The 21,631-nt window shown below is 42.2% G+C and overlaps 3 protein-coding genes across 3 annotated transcripts in view; all 3 read left to right on the top strand.

Annotated features, from left to right (window-relative positions):
* Positions 1-355: 355 nt before the first annotated feature.
* Positions 356-4,539, top strand: kctd14 (potassium channel tetramerization domain containing 14). Its single transcript, XM_085430917.1, has 4 exons — positions 356-566; positions 2,497-2,721; positions 3,122-3,256; positions 3,373-4,539. The coding sequence occupies exons 1-4, from the start codon at positions 513-515 to the stop codon at positions 3,682-3,684; spliced, it is 726 nt and encodes a 241-aa protein (XP_085287043.1). The 5' UTR covers positions 356-512; the 3' UTR covers positions 3,685-4,539.
* A 3,470-nt stretch (positions 4,540-8,009) lies between these two features.
* Positions 8,010-11,274, top strand: LOC146694654 (uncharacterized). Its single transcript, XM_085478886.1, has 3 exons — positions 8,010-8,067; positions 9,143-9,614; positions 10,138-11,274. Exons 1-3 carry the CDS (start codon positions 8,028-8,030, stop codon positions 10,475-10,477), a joined length of 852 nt encoding a protein of 283 aa, XP_085335012.1. The 5' UTR covers positions 8,010-8,027; the 3' UTR covers positions 10,478-11,274.
* An 853-nt stretch (positions 11,275-12,127) lies between these two features.
* Positions 12,128-21,631, top strand: part of ints4 (integrator complex subunit 4) — an 11,216-nt gene continuing 1,712 nt past the window's right edge. Inside the window, exons 1-21 of the mRNA XM_085430912.1 lie at positions 12,128-12,270; positions 13,526-13,720; positions 13,828-13,945; positions 14,029-14,135; positions 14,248-14,362; positions 14,569-14,654; positions 14,807-14,857; positions 14,952-15,040; positions 15,615-15,735; positions 16,057-16,128; positions 16,221-16,395; positions 16,862-17,067; positions 17,148-17,290; positions 17,387-17,502; positions 17,682-17,815; positions 18,037-18,203; positions 18,417-18,510; positions 18,596-18,676; positions 18,758-18,888; positions 18,984-19,043; positions 19,209-19,368. Of these exons, the coding sequence (XP_085287038.1) occupies positions 12,217-12,270; positions 13,526-13,720; positions 13,828-13,945; positions 14,029-14,135; positions 14,248-14,362; positions 14,569-14,654; positions 14,807-14,857; positions 14,952-15,040; positions 15,615-15,735; positions 16,057-16,128; positions 16,221-16,395; positions 16,862-17,067; positions 17,148-17,290; positions 17,387-17,502; positions 17,682-17,815; positions 18,037-18,203; positions 18,417-18,510; positions 18,596-18,676; positions 18,758-18,888; positions 18,984-19,043; positions 19,209-19,368 (2,475 nt within the window). The 5' untranslated portion in view covers positions 12,128-12,216. The remainder of the gene's footprint in view (positions 12,271-13,525; positions 13,721-13,827; positions 13,946-14,028; positions 14,136-14,247; positions 14,363-14,568; positions 14,655-14,806; positions 14,858-14,951; positions 15,041-15,614; positions 15,736-16,056; positions 16,129-16,220; positions 16,396-16,861; positions 17,068-17,147; positions 17,291-17,386; positions 17,503-17,681; positions 17,816-18,036; positions 18,204-18,416; positions 18,511-18,595; positions 18,677-18,757; positions 18,889-18,983; positions 19,044-19,208; positions 19,369-21,631) is intronic.

Raw genomic sequence — 21,631 nt, 5'->3', positions numbered from 1 at the left:
TCAGGACTTTTGTTTTGTGTGTCAATGACTGATTGAAAAGAGAACTGCGTCAGTGTGGAAACCAATGAGTACAAGACTGATGTTCACAGCTTCACGGAGTGTTTAACGAGAAAAGTGAGTAAGCTGAGTGAAATGCCCCTTTAGGGTGACGTCAGAAGGAAAGATGTGTCACTGCTCCATTTTCGGGTGCAACAAACGTCACGTGTGACGTGAGTGTGGCAGCCTACAGTAAATGTGAATATATCACACCATCCATACAACTTTACACTAAATAAATATATTTTAGAAATATACGAGTATAAATAAACGGTTATCAGTCTGCGCATGCGCGCTTTCCCCGTTTCAGGGTAAATTAAAAAGTTTGATAAGAAAGGGAATCGTGTTGCAGCCGAGTGATCCATTTTCTCGGCACTAAAGAAGGTCCGGGTTAGGCCACGCCCCCTGGTTGCTACCTGTAGAAAAATGTAACAGGTGAACTCCCAGCTCCCACCCGGACCACCGCTGAAGACACGATGAGTCTGCCGGACTACAAATCAACAGAAAAACCGCCTTCGTCCGCGGCTCCGGTAAGACTGCAGCCCTCGGTGCGATCGTTTGGAAGTTTGGTGGAGCTGAAGGAAATCCTCCACCTGCTCGGGGGCTGAACAGGTGGATGCAGGTGTAGCCAGACAACAAATTATAACTTTTTCCAAAGTGAAACAGGGCAGATGTTTGCTGTGCTGCTGTTTCACGGCATTTTAATCTCTAACAGTTTTCCAGAGACGCGTTAAAGGGCGCTCTGGTTCACAGGAATCAAACTTCCAACTTCGAGGAAGTTTCGTCTGAAATGTTCCCAAAACCTTTCCTGCCGTTTTAGGATTAATGGGAACACCGTTTAACTTCTCTGTGCATGTAAAGGTGGAGCCGACGCAGTGAGCGGTGGGATTTCACCGACTTACTGAAGTATTGCTGTACTTTCAGTTTAGCAGTATATGTAGTACTTTACTTGAGGAACAAGGAAAACGCTGTCATTCATTGGCAGCTACGGTCGGTTCCTTTACGGGCAAATGAGGCGCTGATACAAAGCAGTGCACTGTTACAGCCACAGCTCGGTCATAAAACAGCCACTAATCATCCAATTATAGAGGCAATGTTTGTGAATACTGCAGTCAGGAATGAGAATATTTCCAGAGAATATTTTTAATTTAGATGCTTAAGACCATGAAATGTTGTCTCTGTGCATTGGTTTGGTTTTAACGCTTCTTTATAATATTTAAAGTGTGGTGCGCATGTTTCCTTCCAGTTTTTCTCAAATTAGAGTACAGTATCAGAGAAATGTAGTGTAAGTATCACAGGTAAGAGAGTAAAAAGTGACGCATCGCTGGGTAAGCAGCATTTTACAGCTGAAGCTGTTTACACTGTGGGTATGTCCCGGCTCACAGCGGTGAGCCTGTAGGGCTGATCTAACATGTCTGCATGTCCATGCATCTATTTTCTGCATTTTCCTGTCTTTTATGATCATGTGATAATAAAATAGGTGTTTATTTGTACTCAAAGAGCTTACATGCAGGCTAAATGTCCGCGCTCATGAACCATAGTAACATGGGACTTTTAAGCATATTATGTGGCACAATTAAAATAATTTAAAGAAAACAAACAACAGCAAAATGTTAAGAGACAATGTTTTTGTACATGGTGATTGTTTGTTTTTTTTTGTTATTTGTTTTTTTTTTTGTATAATCTTTGTAAAATCTGTTGAAATCTGAAATTTTTATATGTGAATCCTTCCTCTGAATTTAGTGGCATCAGGTAAAAACTACAATATATTTCAAATCTACACTGTTTTCATTAATTTTATATTTTTTAAATGAATATATAATAAACAAATAAACATGTGAAAGGCGTTATCCATAATTTTAATGTTAGTCCTGTGAGGCCGCCCTGACAGGCTGCTTCAGTGTTGACAGACCATGAAGGAATGCAGTCTTATCTACCTGTGCAAATCATTAAGTGGGTGATTCATGCTGCCTGACAGCCTTGCAGAGCTACACACAGTCTGTGCATTCAGGTATTTATTTAGCTTTCTCTATGTGCAGAAAATACTCTTTAAACTCAAGTGAAAATCCTTGTTGTCAGGAATGATCAACATTCAAACTGTATGTAAAGTAAAATGAGCACGCTCCATCGAGACAAGGGGAGGGAAAACTACAAGATGAATATGGATCATCCACAGGAGATGTCTTAGAACCCTCCTTCAAATGCAAACACTTCTAATAAATATGATTAATTTTAAGACTAATTAGTTGTGTTGCAGATTTTGCAAACTAAATTGATCTATTATTGGTTATGTATGACTTTGACTCACAATAATAAGATAAAAGCTGCTTAAACTTTTGATTTATAATCATCTGTATTTGAGCATGAGGCTGCACATAAGCCCAGTGTTTAAATACTGTAACTGTTCCTGCAGTCATTTGGTGCACTCTGCAGAAACCTAAATATCGTCTTTTTCCTCAGAACTTTCATGTTGTGCAGTTAAATGTCGGGGGTCACCTGTACACCACCACTCTGAGCACGCTCAGGAAGCACTCCGACTCCAAGCTGGCGGAGATCTTCAGCGGACCGCCCAAACTGCGTACTGACACACAGGGACGCTACTTCATTGACCGCGATGGGTCACACTTTGGAGCCATCCTGGAGTTCCTGAGATCAGAACAGCTGCCCAAGGAGAACATCCAGGAGGTCCGACTTATCACGATGTAGCTCTGCTCGTATAAAGCTCCATATTTTTACTTTCTGATTCTACTAGACTGGCTTTGGATGATTCACAATTCAAAATAATCCTTTTTTGTATTTACTGGGCTTTGGCGCCACTGGCACAAACTGTTTTAACTCCTCCTCCTTTTAATTAAGCTTTCTTCTGATTGGTTGCGCCTGCAAACCTGTTAGACAGGGAAGATTATTAGGACTGTCCTCACACTGTTTGGCCATGTTTAATATGAACATCCGCCATAAGTTTACATCGAAGAAGTTCTTAATCGTTTTAAAGTATTTAAGATATGAATATAAAACCAGTTTAAAAAACAGGGGGTGTGCCCTGCTGCCAAAATGAATTTTAAGTTTGCAACTCGTGTTTCTGCAGGTTCATAAGGAGGCGATCCACTACAACATCAAACCGCTGATCAAACTCTTGGAGGAGACTCCTCGGCTGTTTGGAGAGCTGGTGGGAAGGCAGCAGTTCCTCTCCAGAGTCCCACACTACAAGGAAAACATCGAGGTGAGCTGCACTCACACCAATAATCCACGACTGTTTGTAGTTTACACTCCTACTTTGGAATTCATGCAACTTCACATTTCCACTTTTTGAATGATCATTTAGAATTTTTCCTCCAGGTTCTGATTCGTATCGCCAGGGCCGAGGCCATCGCCGCACGCCACTCCTACATCATCATCTGCGTGCTGAGGACGGAGGAGGATTTGGGCTTCTATGATAATGCCATTAACAGCTTGGAGGCGGCTAAGGAGTCGGTGGTGACGTTCGGGCCGTGGAAGGCCGCCCCGTTGGTCAAAGATCTGCTGGACTGTGTAAAGATGGACATCGAGAACCAGGGCTACAGGGTGAGCATCCAGCCTCACGCCGTGGAGAAGAGCTTCCTGTCCAGGAGCTATGACTACTTTTATCAACTCACATTCACCTGGTGGTGATGAGACGGCTGAACAAAACTTGAAACCGTGCATACTCTTTCTTTAAAAAAAATTACAGACTGCACTTTGTTATGTTTTTGTTATAGAGCCACACTAAAACAAAGGCTCAGTAAAGCATCGGTCTATCATTAATTTCAAAGGTACTGACTTCCTGAAAGGTGGAAAAAAAAAAAAAAGAGGGCTTGTAGCTTCTGCTTGTGATGAGTGAAGTGCATCTTTCCTAGTAGCCAGCAGGGGGCGACTTCTCAGGTTTCAGAAGTCCAGCTGACCTCAGGGGACACTTTAGTGATGAGTTTGGGGTCTTACTCTCTAGCTTTCAGTCTTGTTTACTAGGACATGATGATATGTTTTAATCATTGTCTCTGTTAGTGTCCAGAAGGACTTCAGGCTGGGGCAGCCTTGTGATTTTCATCTGCCTGTCTGTGTTTGTCAGTCAGAGCTACGCCTCACCGTTTTTTCCTTTTCAAACTTGATATTTTTATTTAAACGATAAATGTTCAGCTCAAGGCTTCACAGCAGGACCTGAATAATCAGTGTGTGATGTTGCATTATGGCTATGTTAATGTTTTATGTACAGTCTGTGGGTTTAAGCGCCTGCTGCCAAGCAAAGATTTCTATCTTTTAATTCATTTCAGATGCTTATAAATATAAATGTTGGTTCATATTCAGTGCTGTGTTGAACAAACACTAACTACTCTATTATTAAATCTTCTTGTCCACCCGCAGGTCTCAGTAGTAACTTGTTTAATTAGATGGCATCGTCCACACGTGAAACTCATCCTACTGTCGTTACTGTAACACGAGCCACACAGCTTCTTGCATACGATTTGATGCAAATAATAAAAAGCAATTACAACATTTAGTCAAACAAAATGTCTGAATTTAGTTTTTCACATATTTCCTAAATATTTGGAAATATGTGAAAATGATAACTCAACAGTTATGTGACATTTAAATTCAAAGAATTTAAATAAAACTCAGTTTCTGTTGGTCAGATTTCTTTCTTTTTTTTTTCAATCAAACCTAAATACCTAACCTAAATATCACAGAGAGAAAAGTAGTGTGATCGCAAACAATCCACAGGACAGCAGCCACGTACGTCTCCTACATTTACAGCACAAATGATCTTCGAGTGAACACAAAGACGTTTAGAAAGGCAAACAGCTGTGAAGTGTCTATGACGGGTCAGGTTTGTCCGTGCCCTGCAGAAAATCAGCCCCGTAGTAGAACTGGATCAAAAGAAACAAAATCAGTTTTTCTTTTTTGTTGACCAAGTGTACCAAAGGGTTTCTTGTTTCTCCAATTTAATTGAGAAATCAGTGTTTGGTTTTATTTACCTAAATTGATCAAGGGGCCTAATTAAGACAGATCTTGGATTTGGTCACTTGGCCACATGATTTCATACAAATCCAGAGTGATGGTTTCTTTCATAAAAAGCAACATGTCCAGTGATCCTTGGCGTTAACTGTCTGGTCATTCAGTCCTTAGCGTGTTGCTGTGTTAGACTTTCTAACCAAAGGTTGGTCCTTTAGTATAAAACTTCATACACTGTAGCCGGGGAAGTTAAGTCAGTGACGAAAAAAAGAGCGTCACACACACGACAACCAAGCATTTCACAACCCAGTTTAAGAGAACTAAAAAGGTCATTTAAAAAAAAAGAACAAGCGTCCTGACAGAAAGCAGAGCAGTGTTTGCCACAGAGCAGGGCATAGCATCCATCAGCTGTCTCATGTCAGACCACATCCTTTGTGATCAGAGTGTGACTAAACGGCAACAAACAGCGGTTACAGGGGCCGATTGTGCAGCTTGGAGGCCACAGATAAGAAAAAATCTGGGGTCGTTTCCACAAGCAGCCCATGAGTGTCCTGCTGGTGTGTCTTCCACAACATTAACCTAGATTTGTTAACATGATAAAATTACAGACAATCTTCAGTTTTCATCTAAAGGACGTTCAAAAGAAAAAACAAAACTAACAAGTAGCACTGCTGCACACAGTGAGCTTGACAGGGAGCATTTAATAAAGTCCCAACAGCTATAAATACCTAAGTTGGTCCACAAATATTTGGTGAATTCATGAGTGAATGTTTGGTCGCTGAAAAGTCAGATGGCAGAATGTTAGCAGCTGACAAGCTCTTCTTGAAGAATTTCTTCGAATTTTAGCTCAAGTGCAGGATGACGCGCAAAGAGAAAAAAGGTTTGCTGAGGTATTAGGTCAAAGCACGATTTCTTCCCTTGTTCAAAGAAAGAGGAGGGGTGGACACGTAGCATACAGTATTTTCACCACAATGACACAATTGCACTTCCTCACAAAAGCCCCTGAGGATGAAATATTGCACAAGATTTCACACCCTGGATCTCATTATAAGAAAAGTGATGCTGCTAAGTGACAATTCAAAAAACTCAAAAAACAACGTTTTTGTTTGTGTTTAACACAAACGCCGTTACTCAGCTCTGAGCGTGAGCAGACATCTTTTTATTCTTTGCTGTTTCACAAAACTGTGCCACCTGTGATCAGCCCAGCAGCACTGTTTGACTGGATCATTTGAGCAAAGCATAAGAGTGCAGTTAACAAGTCCTCTAATCTTGCTTTAAAGCCACAGGTCAGGCACCTTCAGGCAGGCACCAGTAGCAGGAATGAACTGAGCAAATCTAAATTAAAAATAGATATCAATATAAAGATCGATTATTTAGAATTATGTTATTGTGTTGGCGTTTATTTCACTAAAACTTTGGATGTCTAAAGTGGAAAATATCAGAAGAAGTTTGAAAACCACTGATTGAAACCACACACTGTAAAAGAGATGAACACAGCTGCTGTATCACCCACTGGTCTGGCCTGTGCATCTGAAGCTTCAGTGTTTGCATTTTGCCTTCTGACATGTTCGTTTTTCAATGTTGAGATGGAAGCTTTGAGTGCAAAGACCCAGCTGGGTTTTCAGTATAAGGATCCTTGTGCTCTTTTGCGTTCCTGTTTTTTGTGACCACACAGACCCTGCAGAGAATTTAAGCTACAGTCCACCGTCCGTCCACCTTTGATTATAAAGCACTTTAAAACAACTACAGCTGACACAAAGTGCTGTGCATTGAAACTAAACAAAATAATAAAAATACGACATAATAAGATATAAATAAAACCATAAAAAAGATTCAAGCAAACACAAACGTCTGGGATGATTTGTGTCTCACAGGAAACCAAATGATGTGTCAGATAATTCTATTAAAATGCTCCAGAATGAACCAGCACCATAAACATGGTGGAGAGGTCCAGTTTAGTGACGCCAGTCTGGCTCCTAAAAATTGATTAGTGACCACCTAACAACCACCGGTCATCAGGGGAAAATGAGTATCCTAACTGGATGTGACTGGTTGCTGGAGACTGCTGTGACGTCAAATGCTAAAGCTTAATTCATGCAGGTCTGCAGACCAGTCAGTGACCCACCAGTAAGCACCAGGTGGTTGTTGTCATTGAGTAAAACTCCTTGTAAAACGCTTTACTGCATGCTGCTGCACCGAAAGCCTTTTTGGAACAGCTTTGCACTGCAGGTTTCTACAGTCACCCATAGTTTGTATGGAAGACGCTGACTTGTCTGCAAACAGTCACCGACTACAGGCCACTCTGCAGCGAGTCTGTGACTGCAGCACAAACTGGAAACAGAGACGCTTGAATCATGTTGATTTGGCAGTGAGGCACAACTTGTACTTTGAAGTTGTTCGTGGACAAATCTGCGTCTTCACTGCAAATGCATAGCCGCAGCAATCTGCCACTAAGTGAAACGATCACTAGGAAGTTTTGGGTGTGGCACCCTGTTTGTAACTGAGACAGCCACCAACCTCCTGCAACCACTCATCATTTTTCCCTGGTTACTGGAGATTACCAGGGAGTTGCTGTCCAGTCTAGGCCTGTGTCACTACAGCTGTATCCAGTGTATGTAACAGTATTTTAGATTTTATTCTCTTAAAAACATACAAGGTACTGTGAAAATCCTTTCACATGGTATCCAAATATGTATGTTTGCAGTTTGGAGTAAAATGCAGAAGCAGCACAGGTCTGATGGGCAGGGACAGCAGGAGCTTTGATGTGATTTAAAGAAATGGAAAAAGCTGCTCGTTATAAGCACAGAAATGAGCTTTCACACATAAACACATTTTACTGAATGTGTTTGTGATGAAAAACATTTAACACGTCGTGCTAAATACCTGTGAGGCTCGTATCAGTGAGGCTGAAGGCTGATGTGAGCGTCCTGTTTTGTTTGGGGTAACACAGGAAATGAAGGCGGCAGTCTAGAAAGAGCTGAGGCAGCAGCGACGAGAACAAAACGCGCTGCGGTGTTGAAATCACAAACATGATGAGAGTCCTGCTGCTCACCAGTCTTCTCCTGACAGGTACAGATTGTTTGTTGTTGGTTTGATTCTTAGCTACAGAGGTTTCTCCTTTTTTTGAGATTTGTATTCTTTAAAAGCTCTTTTAAATGTAAATGAACACGTGTCTGATGAAGACACACAGAAAGAAGTTTTGCTTCACTTGAATTACTTTTACTTTTTTATCTAATCTTTTTTTTAGGATCCATTTATCCAATCGTTTTAATATTCAGAACCGATTGTGATTAAAAATGAAATCTGAAACACAGACCTCACGAAGGCAAAGCTTTTATCTCCACACAGGGTTTTGTGTGACTTTTTGGATGTGTTTGATTGTTTGCAGGTTTACTCAAAAATAGATTTGCATAAAAAATCTACAGGAGGTGAAAAAGTCTCCCAACTTGTGAGAAAGTGAGAAATTGTCTTAATTTTCTCATGAAAATAAAATTCAAATTAAAAACTTCAAACACTTCGAGAGACTCACACGTGGAGGGAACTTTTAGTCTGTAACTTAATTAAAATGTACATTTAAAAGATTAAAAACGTCATTTTATTCATTCTTATTTGTTTTCCTATTTACAACTCTGACTTTTAGGTTTCCATGTCTGTTCCTAATGTTTGATGCAGATCTGTAGTTCTGAACTGTAGCCGAACAATTTATTGGCTTTTTTGGGGGGGTTGTGTTTTCCTTCTTTGTTTTTTTGTCATATAATTTTTTTTTATCTCTCATTTCAAATACATTCAACAGGGCGGCTGACTGTATAAAGGTGATTATAGACACAGGGGAAAATCGTTGGTATGCAATTTGGTCCTCGACCTTTTGTCATGTTGGCCTCGTGCAGGGAGTTCTCTGACCTTTTAGTCTTTAAGTCTTAAAAATGTGCAAACAGCACAAGCAGGGAAAGTCTTTCTTTAAACTGCTTTTTTTTTTCCTTAAAATGAAAATTACAGACTACAAAGTTGGACTGTACTGTAAGAAAATATTAAAGAGCACAGATGTTTGACTATTACTGCATACTAAATTGCTCCTTTTAGATCTTTCATGTCTTTCATGAAGGTTTTATCAGATTTGTTTAAATAAAAAATCTCTTGTTGACAGGTGCGAGGTGCAAAAAGGACGTGTTTGTGTACAGCACAGTTGGAGGAGACGCTCTTCTTCCATGCATGGTGTCCTCAGACTGCTCCGCCATCTCCTGGACCTTCTTTAACAAAGGCACGGACGTGCGGTTCGTCCATGAGGTCGTCAATGGGAAGGTGACGGCCGATTCAGACAAATCCAGCCGTATGACCTTCACATCCAACTGCTCCATCAGCCTCCGCAACCTCAGGGTGCGGGACGCTGGATCCTACGTCTGCCTGAGGAACGACCAGCCTGTCACTGACGTTTACCTCTCCCTCCTCACAATCTCGTCTTTCTCCACCTTCACCGACCTCCAGCCTGGAGGAATCCTCTCCTTGACCTGCACCTTCTTCACTTATTATGACGCAGGGAGCTGCAAGTCATACTCAAAGAGCGTGTTCGGCCAGAGCTGGGTGGATGAGGATGGGAGAAAGCTGCCCAACAACAGCAGGTTGGTTTTTTAGGTCATTTTATTTCTGTTAATCATAAAGACTATTACCATAAATAACCCATAACACATGTTGTGCTGTATTGCAATAAATGTTTTCTTTATTGCAATCATCTTAATAGATAACCATTTTTTTTATTTTAATCGTTTAAAAACAGCTAGTACCATTAAATATAAAATATGAGAAAAAGTAAAAGATTTATTTATTCTTTATCTAAGGAGGAAAATATTTCCTGTTATTAAAAAAATCTAAATTGCGAGAGTATCTGAGCTGAATTTAGATCGATGAGGTTCTAATACAGACACATACACACAGCAAAATACACAAAATGAGTATATGAGATAAAGACTGAATAAAAAAAACAACCAGAATTATAAACTTATATTTTACATTATAAAAGAAAATGTAAGTCAAATGAAATTATTGTCTCAGACCAAAACTAAAAGCAGAAATGTTCAGGTGAACACTGCCTGGTGATGAACGACAGCTGTGTGATGTTTCTCTGTCCGTTTCACCTCTGTGCAGGTACAACCTGACCAGCCACACTCGCTGCAACATCACTCTGGTGACAAAACTCCAGAAGGACGACAACAACAGGAGGTGGAGGTGTCTGGTGAACACCACAGAGAACAGCAGAGCCGTGTTTCTGGACTTCAGGTCTGCCTTTTTGTTCCAAAATAATGATGATGACAGCCTGAATCCTTCGGTCACGGCGATGTGTCAGGTGAAGCTGCCCATCAGCCGCATCGTGCTCTGTGTGGCCCTCCCGATCATGGTGACCATAGTGGCATTCTTCACGTGGAAGTCGGACCGCGAGAGGGCCAAAGCATCAGCAGAATCCTTCATGCTCCACGAGATCAACTGACCGTCCATCACTGCAGGATTTTTGTACTATTTTCACTTCTCTGGCCCCTTTTCAATCATCACATCCTCATGGATCCTGTAAGAGAATACTACTACAGTTATGTTGCAGTATTGTATTATTAATGACATATTTTGCATGTATGCAAAAAAAAGGTTCTTGTTGTTTTTTAGTTCTTTGTTTGTTTGGGTTTTTAGATTTGTTTTTATTGCACTGCTGAAATGTGAAAAAGACGTCGCCTGGATGCGATCTGTTGCTATGTTGCGTTGTTTTAAAGCCTGTATAGATCTTTCAGCATTGATGGTACCAGGGCATAATCAGACCCAACCAATATAACCCCCCAATAAAATTATGAATTATCTTGCATAAATAGGCTGTTGATTTTCTTTACTGATTTCAGATATTACCAGCAAAATAGTTGCATGTTTAATCATCTGGGAATTTACCCAGATTTATTTATTTATTTAGGCAGAGATCTTGACCCCCATTGGTAAACATTATTCTGAAAAGTTTCCACAATTTGTAGACAGTTTTTGGAGCTCGGTGAACCTCTGTCCATCCTCTCTTTTTATACCTGGTCTGTTACTGACCTGTTGTTAATTAACACAGCTGTGAAATATCCTCCAGTTGATGCTTTTTAGTACCACTTACTTTTCCAGCCTTTGTTGTCCCAACTTTTCTCAGATGTGTTGCTGCCGTCAAATTCAAAATGAGCTAATGTTTTATAGTAAAATATTTCACTTTAAACATTTTTAATGTTTTGGTGTTGTATGTTGAATAAAATGTTGGTTTATGAGATCTGAAAATAATTGCATTGTGTTTTATTTACAAACTTTGTTGACATTGGGGTTGTAATTGTCTGAAATCGCTAAAAGTGTGCGAAGATGCAAGGTCATAGCTTCATTGCATTACACAGCTACAAAGTATTACAAAGCTAAAACAAATAGTAGATCATCCAAATATCATTACTCACATTTGCTTAAATAGAAAAATAGTAAATACGTGCAGTGATTCACTGAAATATGCATATATACAAAACAAATAGGAACAACAAGAGTACAATTCTAACAAGTCTGAAAAGTCCATATTTGGCATGATCACCTTTATTCATCAGCACAGCTGTCTTGTAATTTCTATAAGTGGTCTTCAGGAATAATCCTCCAGACTTCTTTAAAGCTCTTCTTTGGATTTCTTCTGGTCTCCATCAAGATGATCTCACACTGCTACAGTGATGCTGAGTCTTTCCAGATGGTATTGGATTCCAACATCACAGGATCCAAACCACAACAGAGCCTCTTGTAGAGACCCTCTGCTGTACCTCTCTCTTGACCTCCATCTGTCAAATTTCCTCCAAATGTTAGAGACACACTGCACATTATGTTGAAATGTGCCTAATTGTAGCTAAGTGCCTAAAGAATCAACTTAAAATAGCTTATTTTGCTAGTTGCCTGTTACGTGTAGACATAATACTGGTTTCTCCCTTGACTTAGAGGCTGTCTTATGCTTGAAAAGGTGAAAAGGTGTTTAGTGAAAAAGAAAGAAAATATTTTTTGCATATCAAATCTGACATAAAGCTATAAAAATAAACAAAATGAAAGTATATATAAATATTAATATCCAAAATAATAATTAAAAGATCGATGTCGCGGACATGGACAATATCAGGAAGTTACGGAAACTGTAAAGGGACAATTTATCCTGCTGCTGAATGGAAACGCTTAGCTAACTGTGTATTCATAAACATGGCAGCACATCTGAAAAAGCGAGTTTATGAGGAATTTTCCAAAGTTGTACAGGTGAGCACATTATAACCGTCTCGTCAGCTGTTGTAAACTTAGAGTTTAAACGTTAAAGAAATCGCTAAATGTTACAATTCTGCGCCAAGTACCGTGTTAGCTAATGCTAAAAGATAGCCGCTCACAGTCACAACACAACATGGATCCTCTGAGAGTTTAGTGCAGAGGAAAAGCACAACTTATTCCGTTTAGTGCTTTTATTCTTACACACAGTATAGCACAGTATCCACTGACAGTGGCATTTTACGCTTTGGAAGCTCAAAAAGAAACCGAGTTGTTTACATCCGATTTAGCATTCATGTCAATCATTAATCCGCTAACTGAGCTCGTTCGCATGTTCTGAGTTTTTCCTGCACAGAGGAACTTTTGGCTCCTCTCACAGAGGATTTTTAGCCAAAGTAAGAGGAAACTGTAATAGCTGTTCGAAGCAGTGCTGTTATTAGCCGTTTATGCATCATGTCATTCGTTTTTGTGGATCTTGTGGCTTCATTAAGCAACAACATCCAGCTCGCAGTGGGGCAGTTTGTTGTTAGTGTGACGAGAGTTGGCACCTCACGGTCCGAGGCTACGGTTCTCAGACAGAAAAGGGTTAACTTGCCTTTGAGGTTACCAGTGTAAACTACAAGTTTAAGCGTCGCAGCTTCTTGGAGATGAGTGAGAGGAGAGCGGAGCAGGAGATTTAAACAGCGTCTGCAGTAATGGTCACAATGCAAAGGTCTGTAGTGATCAAAGAGGAGCAGCTGGTTTACTGGATGAACTATGTTCCTACTCTCACCTGTCAGCATGACCTCTCACCTGGGTGGTGACCAAAACAGTAGGATTGCAGATATACGTGGCCTAAATGAGCTGTTTCTAGAGATGGAGCGAGGAACTGAGAGAAAAATGAGACAATTGATGGTTTGAGCTTCTTACTGGGAAAGCTTTAGTACGCCTTCTGGGTGAGATGTTTCAGGCAGGTATCACTGGGGGGAGACCCCTGCGAACACCCAGGCTTGGAAACACCTCAGTACCCCCCAGAAGACCTGAAGGAGGTGAAAGTAAAAAGAGGTCTGGCTATCCCAGCTTAGACTGCTGCCCCTGTGACCTGGATTAAAAAAACAAAAACAACACAGGAGAACATGGATAAATGGACAGTAGCTCTTAGTATATATGGTCAAAAAGAATAGATGGCCCAGTTAGAGAAAAAAAGATTATATGTCAGGAGATTAGAGATTAGATGCTTTTTGTAGTTGCAACTGTGTTTTTACACTTACAGATTCCACATGAAGAAACTCCAGCCAAAAAGCTGCGTCTGTCCAAACCCAGTAAGTCTGCCGCTCTTCACATTGACCTCTGTAAAGCCACCAACTCCACCGATGCCCTGCAGTACCTGCTGCAGTTTGCACGCAAGCCTGTGGAGGCAGAGAGCGTGGAGGGTGTGGTCAGGATCCTGCTGGAGCACTACTACAAGGTAAAGAGTTTTTTTCTCCTTTTTTTAAAAATAGAGTTGATAAGAGCAGAATTCCCAGTGTCCTAAAAAAAAGTCAAACTGCTAATGATGACGATTCTTTCTTCCAGGAGACTGATAACTCTGTGAGGCTGAAGATTGCCTCTCTGCTCGGCCTGCTCTCTAAAACGCAGGGCTTCAGCCCCGACTGCATCGTTGACGATGCCATTAACACGCTCAGCAATGAGAGTACGACACATCTGAACATTTATCCATCTCCAAAACTCAGAGAAACTTTCATAGCAAACTGTTTTGTTTCTTTGTGTGTTCAGAGTCCCATCAAGTTCTCGCCCAGCTGCTGGAGACCCTGCTGGTCATTGGTACACAGCTGCCCGAGAGTCCTGCACTGAGACTGAGGCTCGTAGAGGTGGCCTACAAGGTGACACAAACACTTATTCAGAGTCCATACACAGAAGTCGTCATTACAAATTCAACAGGACTTTCTGCACAAACCAGTAAATGTCCTCCTCGTTTCTCTTCTCTCCTCTTAGCATCTCTCTGATACGTATTTTGGGGTGAGGAATAAGTGCCTGCAGCTCCTGGGATGTCTCGGCATGGTGGACGCTCCCCTAGGAAAAGAAAACGAGGGCGCGGGCACATCCTTAGGTTTGTATACATACTTATTGTATTTATTTTACCTAAAGCTTAAAATGTTAAAAATACAGAGAGGTAAATCCATCAATACATCCTTCTGTATCTAAATTTGATGTCTGATTTAGTTTAATCCTCAAAACGTATTTATGTGTCATTATTTATTGTGCTTTGAGTTGCTGTGTGATGGTTTTTATGGCGGCCTGCTATTTTGCCTCTAGGAGGATTGAGGGATGTCCAGAGCATTATCAGCGACTACTTTGGAGACCAAGACCCCAGAGTCCGCACTGCAGCCCTCAAAGCCATGGTAGGAAAACCGTGTAACCCCCCCTGCACTGCAACCAGCACTAGACTCATGTGTTTAGGAACCAAGCACAGTGAGCTTTAAGGAAAACAACCCACTCTATTTTCAGGTTTCAATAACTCTGCTTGCTCTCTGTGCTGTTGTTTGTTTTCCAGCTGCAGCTGCATGAGAGAGGGATGAAGATTCATCAGATTATTTATGATCAGGTACGAGCAGAATACGTCCTCACAGCTTACTGCACTCCCACTGTAGTTTAGATGTTTAATCCAACCTTCTGTATGTATTCTTGTGTGTTTGCAGGCCTGCAGGCTGCTCACAGATGACTATGAGCAGGTCCGTTCTGCAGCAGTGCAGATGGTTTGGGTGCTCAGTCAGCTGTACCCAGAGAGGTGAGGAGACCCGGATTCTCATACTCAGTTTCAGTCAGTGTAGCTGTTGAGTTTGTTCCGCTCTCTGGATCAGAAACCACGACTGATGTCTGAAAAGATAAATCCTAACTGCTGTCTGTAAGCACTGTCTCTGCTGAAGTGCAGAAACCTTCATGAAACTTCCATGTGTGACGACTTTATATTTAGCCCAAGGCTACTTATGTTCTCGAAAGAAGAAGTAAAAATAAAACAAAACAGAAAGCTGACAGCTTTTCTGTGCAACAGATAATTCCAGCAGAGTGTTGTTAGGTCCAAGCCCTTTAAAAACATCATTTACAGGTAAAAGATGAATAATAAAGTAAAAGTCCCTTAACCTTCAGTATATGTGTTATTCTTTCCAGTGGTAGGTTTGGTTATGGTTTATCCAGAACATTTACTCTGACTTTTTCACAAAACAGTATTGTTGGAAAAACTGCCGTTCATAAATGTTTGTTTTTTTATATTTTCATGTTCCTTCTGGATACAAACTTTGCTTGTAAGCAACATTTCTCCAGTTTTTCTGATTTGTAGCTTGTTGATATTTCCGTCCAATCAGCATTGTACCCATCCCATCATCCAATGAGGAGATCCGGCTGGTTGATGACGCATTCGGTAAGATCAGTCACATGGTCAGCGATGGTTCCTGGATGGTTCGGGTGCAGGCCGCGAAAACATTGGTGAGTAAATAAAGTCTTCCATGACAACAACATCATCATCAGCAATTAAGTCAGTTTGATATACGGGACACAAACCTAGAAGAAGTCCTCACATGAAGAATCCACAGGTGGACCCATGTGTCCTCATATCACTGTAGAAACGATGTAATGCAGCACCAAGGATGGCTCACCCACCACTCAGGAATCTTAATCCACATATTTACAATCTTTACTGAGTTTGCTCTCATTAAGTGGGAAAATGCCTGCAGATTAATGATGGGAAAGAATCTGTGTGTGAGGCAAATGGTGTTAAAGTGAAGCTTTTATGTTCTCGTGTGTCAGGGTTCGATGCTGCAGGTCAGTCCTCACTTCCTGGAGCAAACTTTGGATAAGAAGCTGATGTCAGACCTCAGGGTGAGTTAATTTTTTTATCTGACAGTCTGTAGCAAAGTGATGTTGATCGGCACAGCTCCGCTCACTCTCCTTTATTCCTCTTTTCCATCCAGAGGAAGCGCACAGCCCATGAACGAGCCAAGGAGCTCTTTGCTTCCGGAGAGTTCTCCTCTGGCAGGAAGTGGGCCGATGACGCCCCGAAGGAGAAACTGGACACGAACACAGTCAACCTCATCGCCTCGGGGGCTTGCGGAGCCTTCGTCCACGGCCTGGAGGATGAGATGTTTGGTAAAGGAAACCCAGCAGAGTTTTGGATGATACGTTCACTGAGTTCAGGCTGCTAGCTAAATGTTCTCATAAATGTCTCAGGAGGTTACAGAGAACTTTAAAATGTTGTTTTAAATAATTATCTGCCAAATGATAAGACCTGCTGTGATGCACAGACTGCTATATAGCAGGTAACTCTGCCTGTGCATTGCATCCATAGATTCCATACTTGTAGCTTGCTAACTACACTTACTACCGTTAACTATTAACTCCACCCGCACGTCTAAATGTGGTCACGTCTGGCTCCAAAGAAATGGTGTGGTGTGGCAGTGGACAAAATGAAGCTGAGTGTCTGCAGATATAAAGAGTTGAATGATTGAAGCACAAAGGAAAGTCAGTAAATGCTGTTTTCTGTCTCCAGCTTCTGTTGAGGATTCATTTTTCTCTTTTTGCTGAATATTTTCTGGTGTTTTAAACTTTGTTTCAGAGGTTCGTATTGCAGCGGTGGAGGCGTTGTGCCAACTCGCTCGGTCATCTCCGAGCTTCGCCGAGAAATGTCTCGACTTCCTGGTCGACATGTTCAACGATGAGATCGAGGAAGTGAGGCTGCAGTCCATCCACGTGCTGAGAGAAATCTCCACCCACATCACGCTCAGAGAGGACCAGCTGGACACGGTGCTGGCCGTGTTGGAGGTATAAGAGCGGGGAAACGATCTGGAATCACAAACCCCGAGTGATGTTTTTGTGTCTGACTTTTCACCGTCTGTGCACAGGACTCGTCTCGAGACATCAGAGAAGCTCTCCATGAATTACTGTGTTACACCAACGTCTCCACTAAAGAGTGCATCCAGCTGGCTCTGCTGGAGCTGCTCAAGAACCTGAACAAGTATCCCACCGACCGCAACTCTGTCTGGAAGTAAGAGTCTACAGCCCAGTGTATAAATAACTCTGCAGAGCTGCCATGAGTTAAGCTGATGGTTTATTTATTTCTTTTTTAATTTTCTACCTTCAGGTGTTTGAAGTTCCTGGGATCCCGCCATCCTACGCTGGTGTTACCGCTCGTTCCTGAACTGCTCAGCACACATCCATATTTCGACACGCCAGAGCCAGACATGGACGACCCGGCCTGTATCCTTCACACACCTAAAGATCTCAAACACACACAGAGGAGCAGGAACCTGAGGAACGCCACCCACCGAGGGGCTTCGCAGGTCATCCATTATGACCTGTTGGTGCAGTTTGGCTGCTTTGTCTCTCCTCTACTGCTGTGCGCTGCGTTTCCTCGTCCTTGACTCCGTTGATCTCAGATATCGCCGTCCTGGTGTTGGTGTTCAATGCTGCCAAGTCGTGCCCCACCATGCCGGCGCTGTTCTCCGACCACACCTTCAGACACTACGCCTACCTGAGGGACAGCCTCTCCCACCTCGTGCCGCCGCTAAGAGTGAGAACTGAAATACTGCATCACATTACAAACTAGCAGCATTAACAGCCGCTTCACAGTCGGGATGCTTGATTTTTTTTTCTCAATCATGTTTCTGAGAAAATTGTCCGTCAGACCTGGAAAACACGGTCAACCCGACAGCAAAGAGCACCTGCACTTCTGTCTCATCAGACTGATGCTGGTGACGCTCACGGTCCTTCCTGTCACTTTCTGTCTTTTAGTTGCCCGGCAGGAAGCAGGTGTACGGTCTCGACTCTGTGGACTCAGGTCCGGGTTCTGGTTCTGTGGAATCTGCTCAGCTCTTCCTTCAACAAAGTCTCAATAGAGTCAGCACCATCCAGAACCTGGAGGCACCTGGAGCCCAGGACCTGCTGGACTTGACCACAAGGTAAACGCACACAGTGAAGTGTGCACACGAAGCACGCAGGAAGGATTTGTGCTGTCACATTTTGAACATGTTTTATGAATGAATGCCAGAAATCCCTCCGATATTTTTTACTTGCAAACATCAGATCATGAGACTTCCTGATATCCTGAATGAGTAACTGTAGGGATGTGATTGTTATTTGTGAGTAAATGAGTCGTTAACTGGTGTCTGCAGAGACCTGCTGCGGCTCGGCGAGCTGCAGACGGAGCTTGCTGGAGCTGCTGATTTCTGTGCTACATACCTGCGCTGCCAGCTGCTGCTAATGAAGGTAGGAGTGTGTTTCTGCTGCGGTTCTGAGTGTCTGCAAACAGACCTGTTCTTCAGATTCAGAGCTCTGTCCCTCGTTTCTTCAGGCTCTGCAGGAGAAGTTGTGGAACATGGCCGTCCCTCTGTGCCTCAAACAAAACGTCACGGCCACAGCAGCGGCTCAGCAGGTCTCTCTCACACACACACACACACACACACACAGTAACAGCAACAGTGAGATCATGTGATGTGTGCGACTGTGTTTGTAGATCTTGGAGGAAACCTACAAGCTGGAGTTTCTGTACAGCGGCTTGGAGAGCAGACAGGTGGCCACCATACATCATGTTCGACTCCAGGCCAAAGCTCTGCAGCTCGTCCTGACTGCTCGCACCAGACAGGGGTAAACACACACACACACACACACACACGTGTGCGCGCACGCACATACACACACACACATTCTGTACATACTTCCCAGCCTGTGTCTCTCCTCAGGTTGGATCTCCTCATCGGCAGCTGCGAGAAGTTTTTGCAGGATGTCGAGTCTTTTCAGAGGTATGTTTTTTCATTCTTTGTCTTTTTCAGACAGTGAGAGTTGAACTCGGCTCAGTCCATATCAGCTGGAGATTCATGTAATCTGTTGATGGTCTGTGTGTTATCGATGCAAAGGACAGCGTCGGACTGTCCTGACTCGCTGTCGGTGTTTCGTGCCTCCCTCAGGCTGTTTCTGACCGAGCTGCCACACCTCCAGGACAGTTTTGTGGATAAGCTCTTGGAGCTGATGCCGCGCCTGTCGTCCTGTAAGCCAGTGGAGCTGGTGAAAATCCTGCAAACGACCCTGAGACAGAGCGGCCTGCTGCAGCTCAGACTGCCCGAACAGGTGCGGTGAAAACACTGAAGCATCACAGCACGAGTTTTCATGACTGAAATCCATACAGCACTCATCTCTCCTTCAAGCTCGTCTCCCAGTGTTTCTGTTTAAGTGACTCTTTGGAAGGCTTTCTTATACCAGTTATTACACATCGCTCTTTATAAGGCGCTCTCAAGCATGCACATAACCAAGTGCTTACATACATGATAGAGTTGACTCTGAAGTAGCAGATTATAACCAAGAACAACAGTGACCCGCCCACCCTGGGGCTGTGGTAGCAACTAAACTTTCAAAATAAGAGTGGCCCTTCAACTTGAGCTTAATTTGGGGTGATTTTATTCATCTTGACCAAACTCTCACTCAGAAATCTCAAACATCAAAGCACAACTCAAATTATGAATTTGTCTAATTCACATCAGCACGCTCGTGGTTTCACGCCTGACCCGGAGACCCAGCTGTTACCTCCAGTTATAATCTCTCACATTCAAAGTTTATCTTTAAGTTTAAGTGATGAAATTATTAGAGATGGAGCGATCCGATATTACGTATCGGTGTGATACACACAAAACGCGCTACTTGGCGTAACCCAGCTCGGCGCATCGGAGCAGTATGTGTCACGTGACAGAGCGGCTGTTGTCGAGACCTGTCGGCGGTCTGTTGGAGCATTTGGAGCCTCGCTACATGCTTCCTAACCGCGGCGTTTCATCTCGGCGAAAACTATCCCAGAGAAGTAAAGCAAGTGTGTAAGTTCATCCCTGAATGTTTGCAGAGTATTTCCACGTTAAGCTTAACAACTGATATATTGAGCCACAGCTGGACTGGCCATCGGAGCTCCATACTGAGGTGAAAAGGAAGCGATTTGTCCCGTAATTCAGCTAGAATTAAAATATAGACACGAAGCTGGAGTTATTGTGTCTTTGCTGCGCAGTTGCATCTACTTCTCTCATTCACTCCCCCTTCCTCTCCTGTTATTACTTCAAACATGAAACTGATCAATGATCAGCTGATCGGCTTTTCTGCCGCAAGTCCGTCTTTCTTGTTTGTTTATCGCCCACTTTGCACTAGAAAGAGGAGACCAGCGGATAAACAACAGCAGCACGTTTAAGCGTGATCAGCTGTTGTTAGAATTTATTTAATATTCATTTCTAGTATCAGCTGATGTTTGCTGGAGCCACAGCTGTAAAGCTGCTGGTCATGATGTCGGTTTGGATATGTGGTGAGAGGGAAACATGAGGATGAAACCAGGAGATGTCCTTACTGAGTCATCAGAGCTGAACAGGTGATGGAGAAACAGGTTTACCTTTTAGGTGACATGGATGAGTTGAAGTTATGAACTGTTTCTGAGAGACAAATAACACCAGGATCCTTTTCTACATAGCTGACAGCTGGTAACTGTGCAGGGGCGGGTCTAGCAAAGTTTTGTCAGGGGGGCAGGTAGGGCATTAACAGGGAAAGGGGGGCACAAAGAAATACTTTTCTTTGTTATGTCATTTAAAAACTTTGAATAAATAATTATCTGAATCTTACAACAAACGTGGTCATCTGATTAAATGTATAGAAATCCATTATTGTAAATAGTAACTAATAAGTCTAATATACACCCTAGTAAGCCATAGTACCATCTGTGCAGTCTGCAATTCTGTTGAAGAAAGATGATGAATCTATTTAATTATTGTAGAAAAATAATCGATTTCTGTGCATTTGTTTTACACTTGCATTAAATTAAAGTTGATTACATCGATTAAGGGCGGGGGGTGGTTCCCTAATATTTTTGCTGGGAGTTGGCAACCCTATTAGTGAGGTAGGTAAGTACTCTTTAAAATACCAGAATGGGGGATGGTGCAGGTTTACGTTTATTAGATTGATCAGTGTTGCTGAACAGTATTTTTTGCATACAGGTATAACAGAGTAGCTTCGTTTTCTTGTTTTTTAAAACTTGAGTATGAACTTATACAAAATGCAGCAAGATATTTATAAAAAACTGTTTTATTGATTACAAAATACACTATATCGGATTCATATCGGTATCGGCAGATATCCAAATTTATGATATCGGAATCGGTATCGGACATTAAAAAGTGGTATGGTGCCATCTCTATAAATTATAAATGTGTAAGAGGTCAGACTGAGACATGGAGCGATCTAAAAACAGCAGCAGACTCCAGATGGCACGATAAGATTACAGAGGTGAACTTTCAGAATAAAGGTCGATCAAAGCTGGAGCCACTCTATATTTGAAACTAGTTCTTGAAATCTCATTTGCATGAATGCA

Source organism: Copadichromis virginalis, linkage group LG14 (genome assembly GCF_057382275.1).
Source record: "Copadichromis virginalis isolate Kocher_CV1m ecotype Utaka linkage group LG14, C_Virginalis_male_GT1.1, whole genome shotgun sequence".
NCBI classification, from domain to species: domain Eukaryota; kingdom Metazoa; phylum Chordata; class Actinopteri; order Cichliformes; family Cichlidae; genus Copadichromis; species Copadichromis virginalis.
Note: the sequence above shows the minus strand (reverse complement) of the source record. Positions and strands in the feature narration are given on the sequence as shown.

Bases quoted from the DNA above. Each gene is read 5' to 3' on its own strand.
- LOC146694654 (XM_085478886.1), top strand. From the start codon at position 8,028: ATGATGAGAGTCCTGCTGCTCACCAGTCTTCTCCTGACAG. The intron at 8,068-9,142 runs GTACAGATTGTT...TCTTGTTGACAG, and splicing joins CACCAGTCTTCTCCTGACAG to GTGCGAGGTGCAAAAAGGAC. The intron at 9,615-10,137 runs GTTGGTTTTTTA...ACCTCTGTGCAG, and splicing joins AAGCTGCCCAACAACAGCAG to GTACAACCTGACCAGCCACA.
- kctd14 (XM_085430917.1), top strand. From the start codon at position 513: ATGAGTCTGCCGGACTACAAATCAACAGAAAAACCGCCTTCGTCCGCG. The intron at 567-2,496 runs GTAAGACTGCAG...CTTTTTCCTCAG, and splicing joins CGCCTTCGTCCGCGGCTCCG to AACTTTCATGTTGTGCAGTT. The intron at 2,722-3,121 runs GTCCGACTTATC...GTGTTTCTGCAG, and splicing joins CCAAGGAGAACATCCAGGAG to GTTCATAAGGAGGCGATCCA.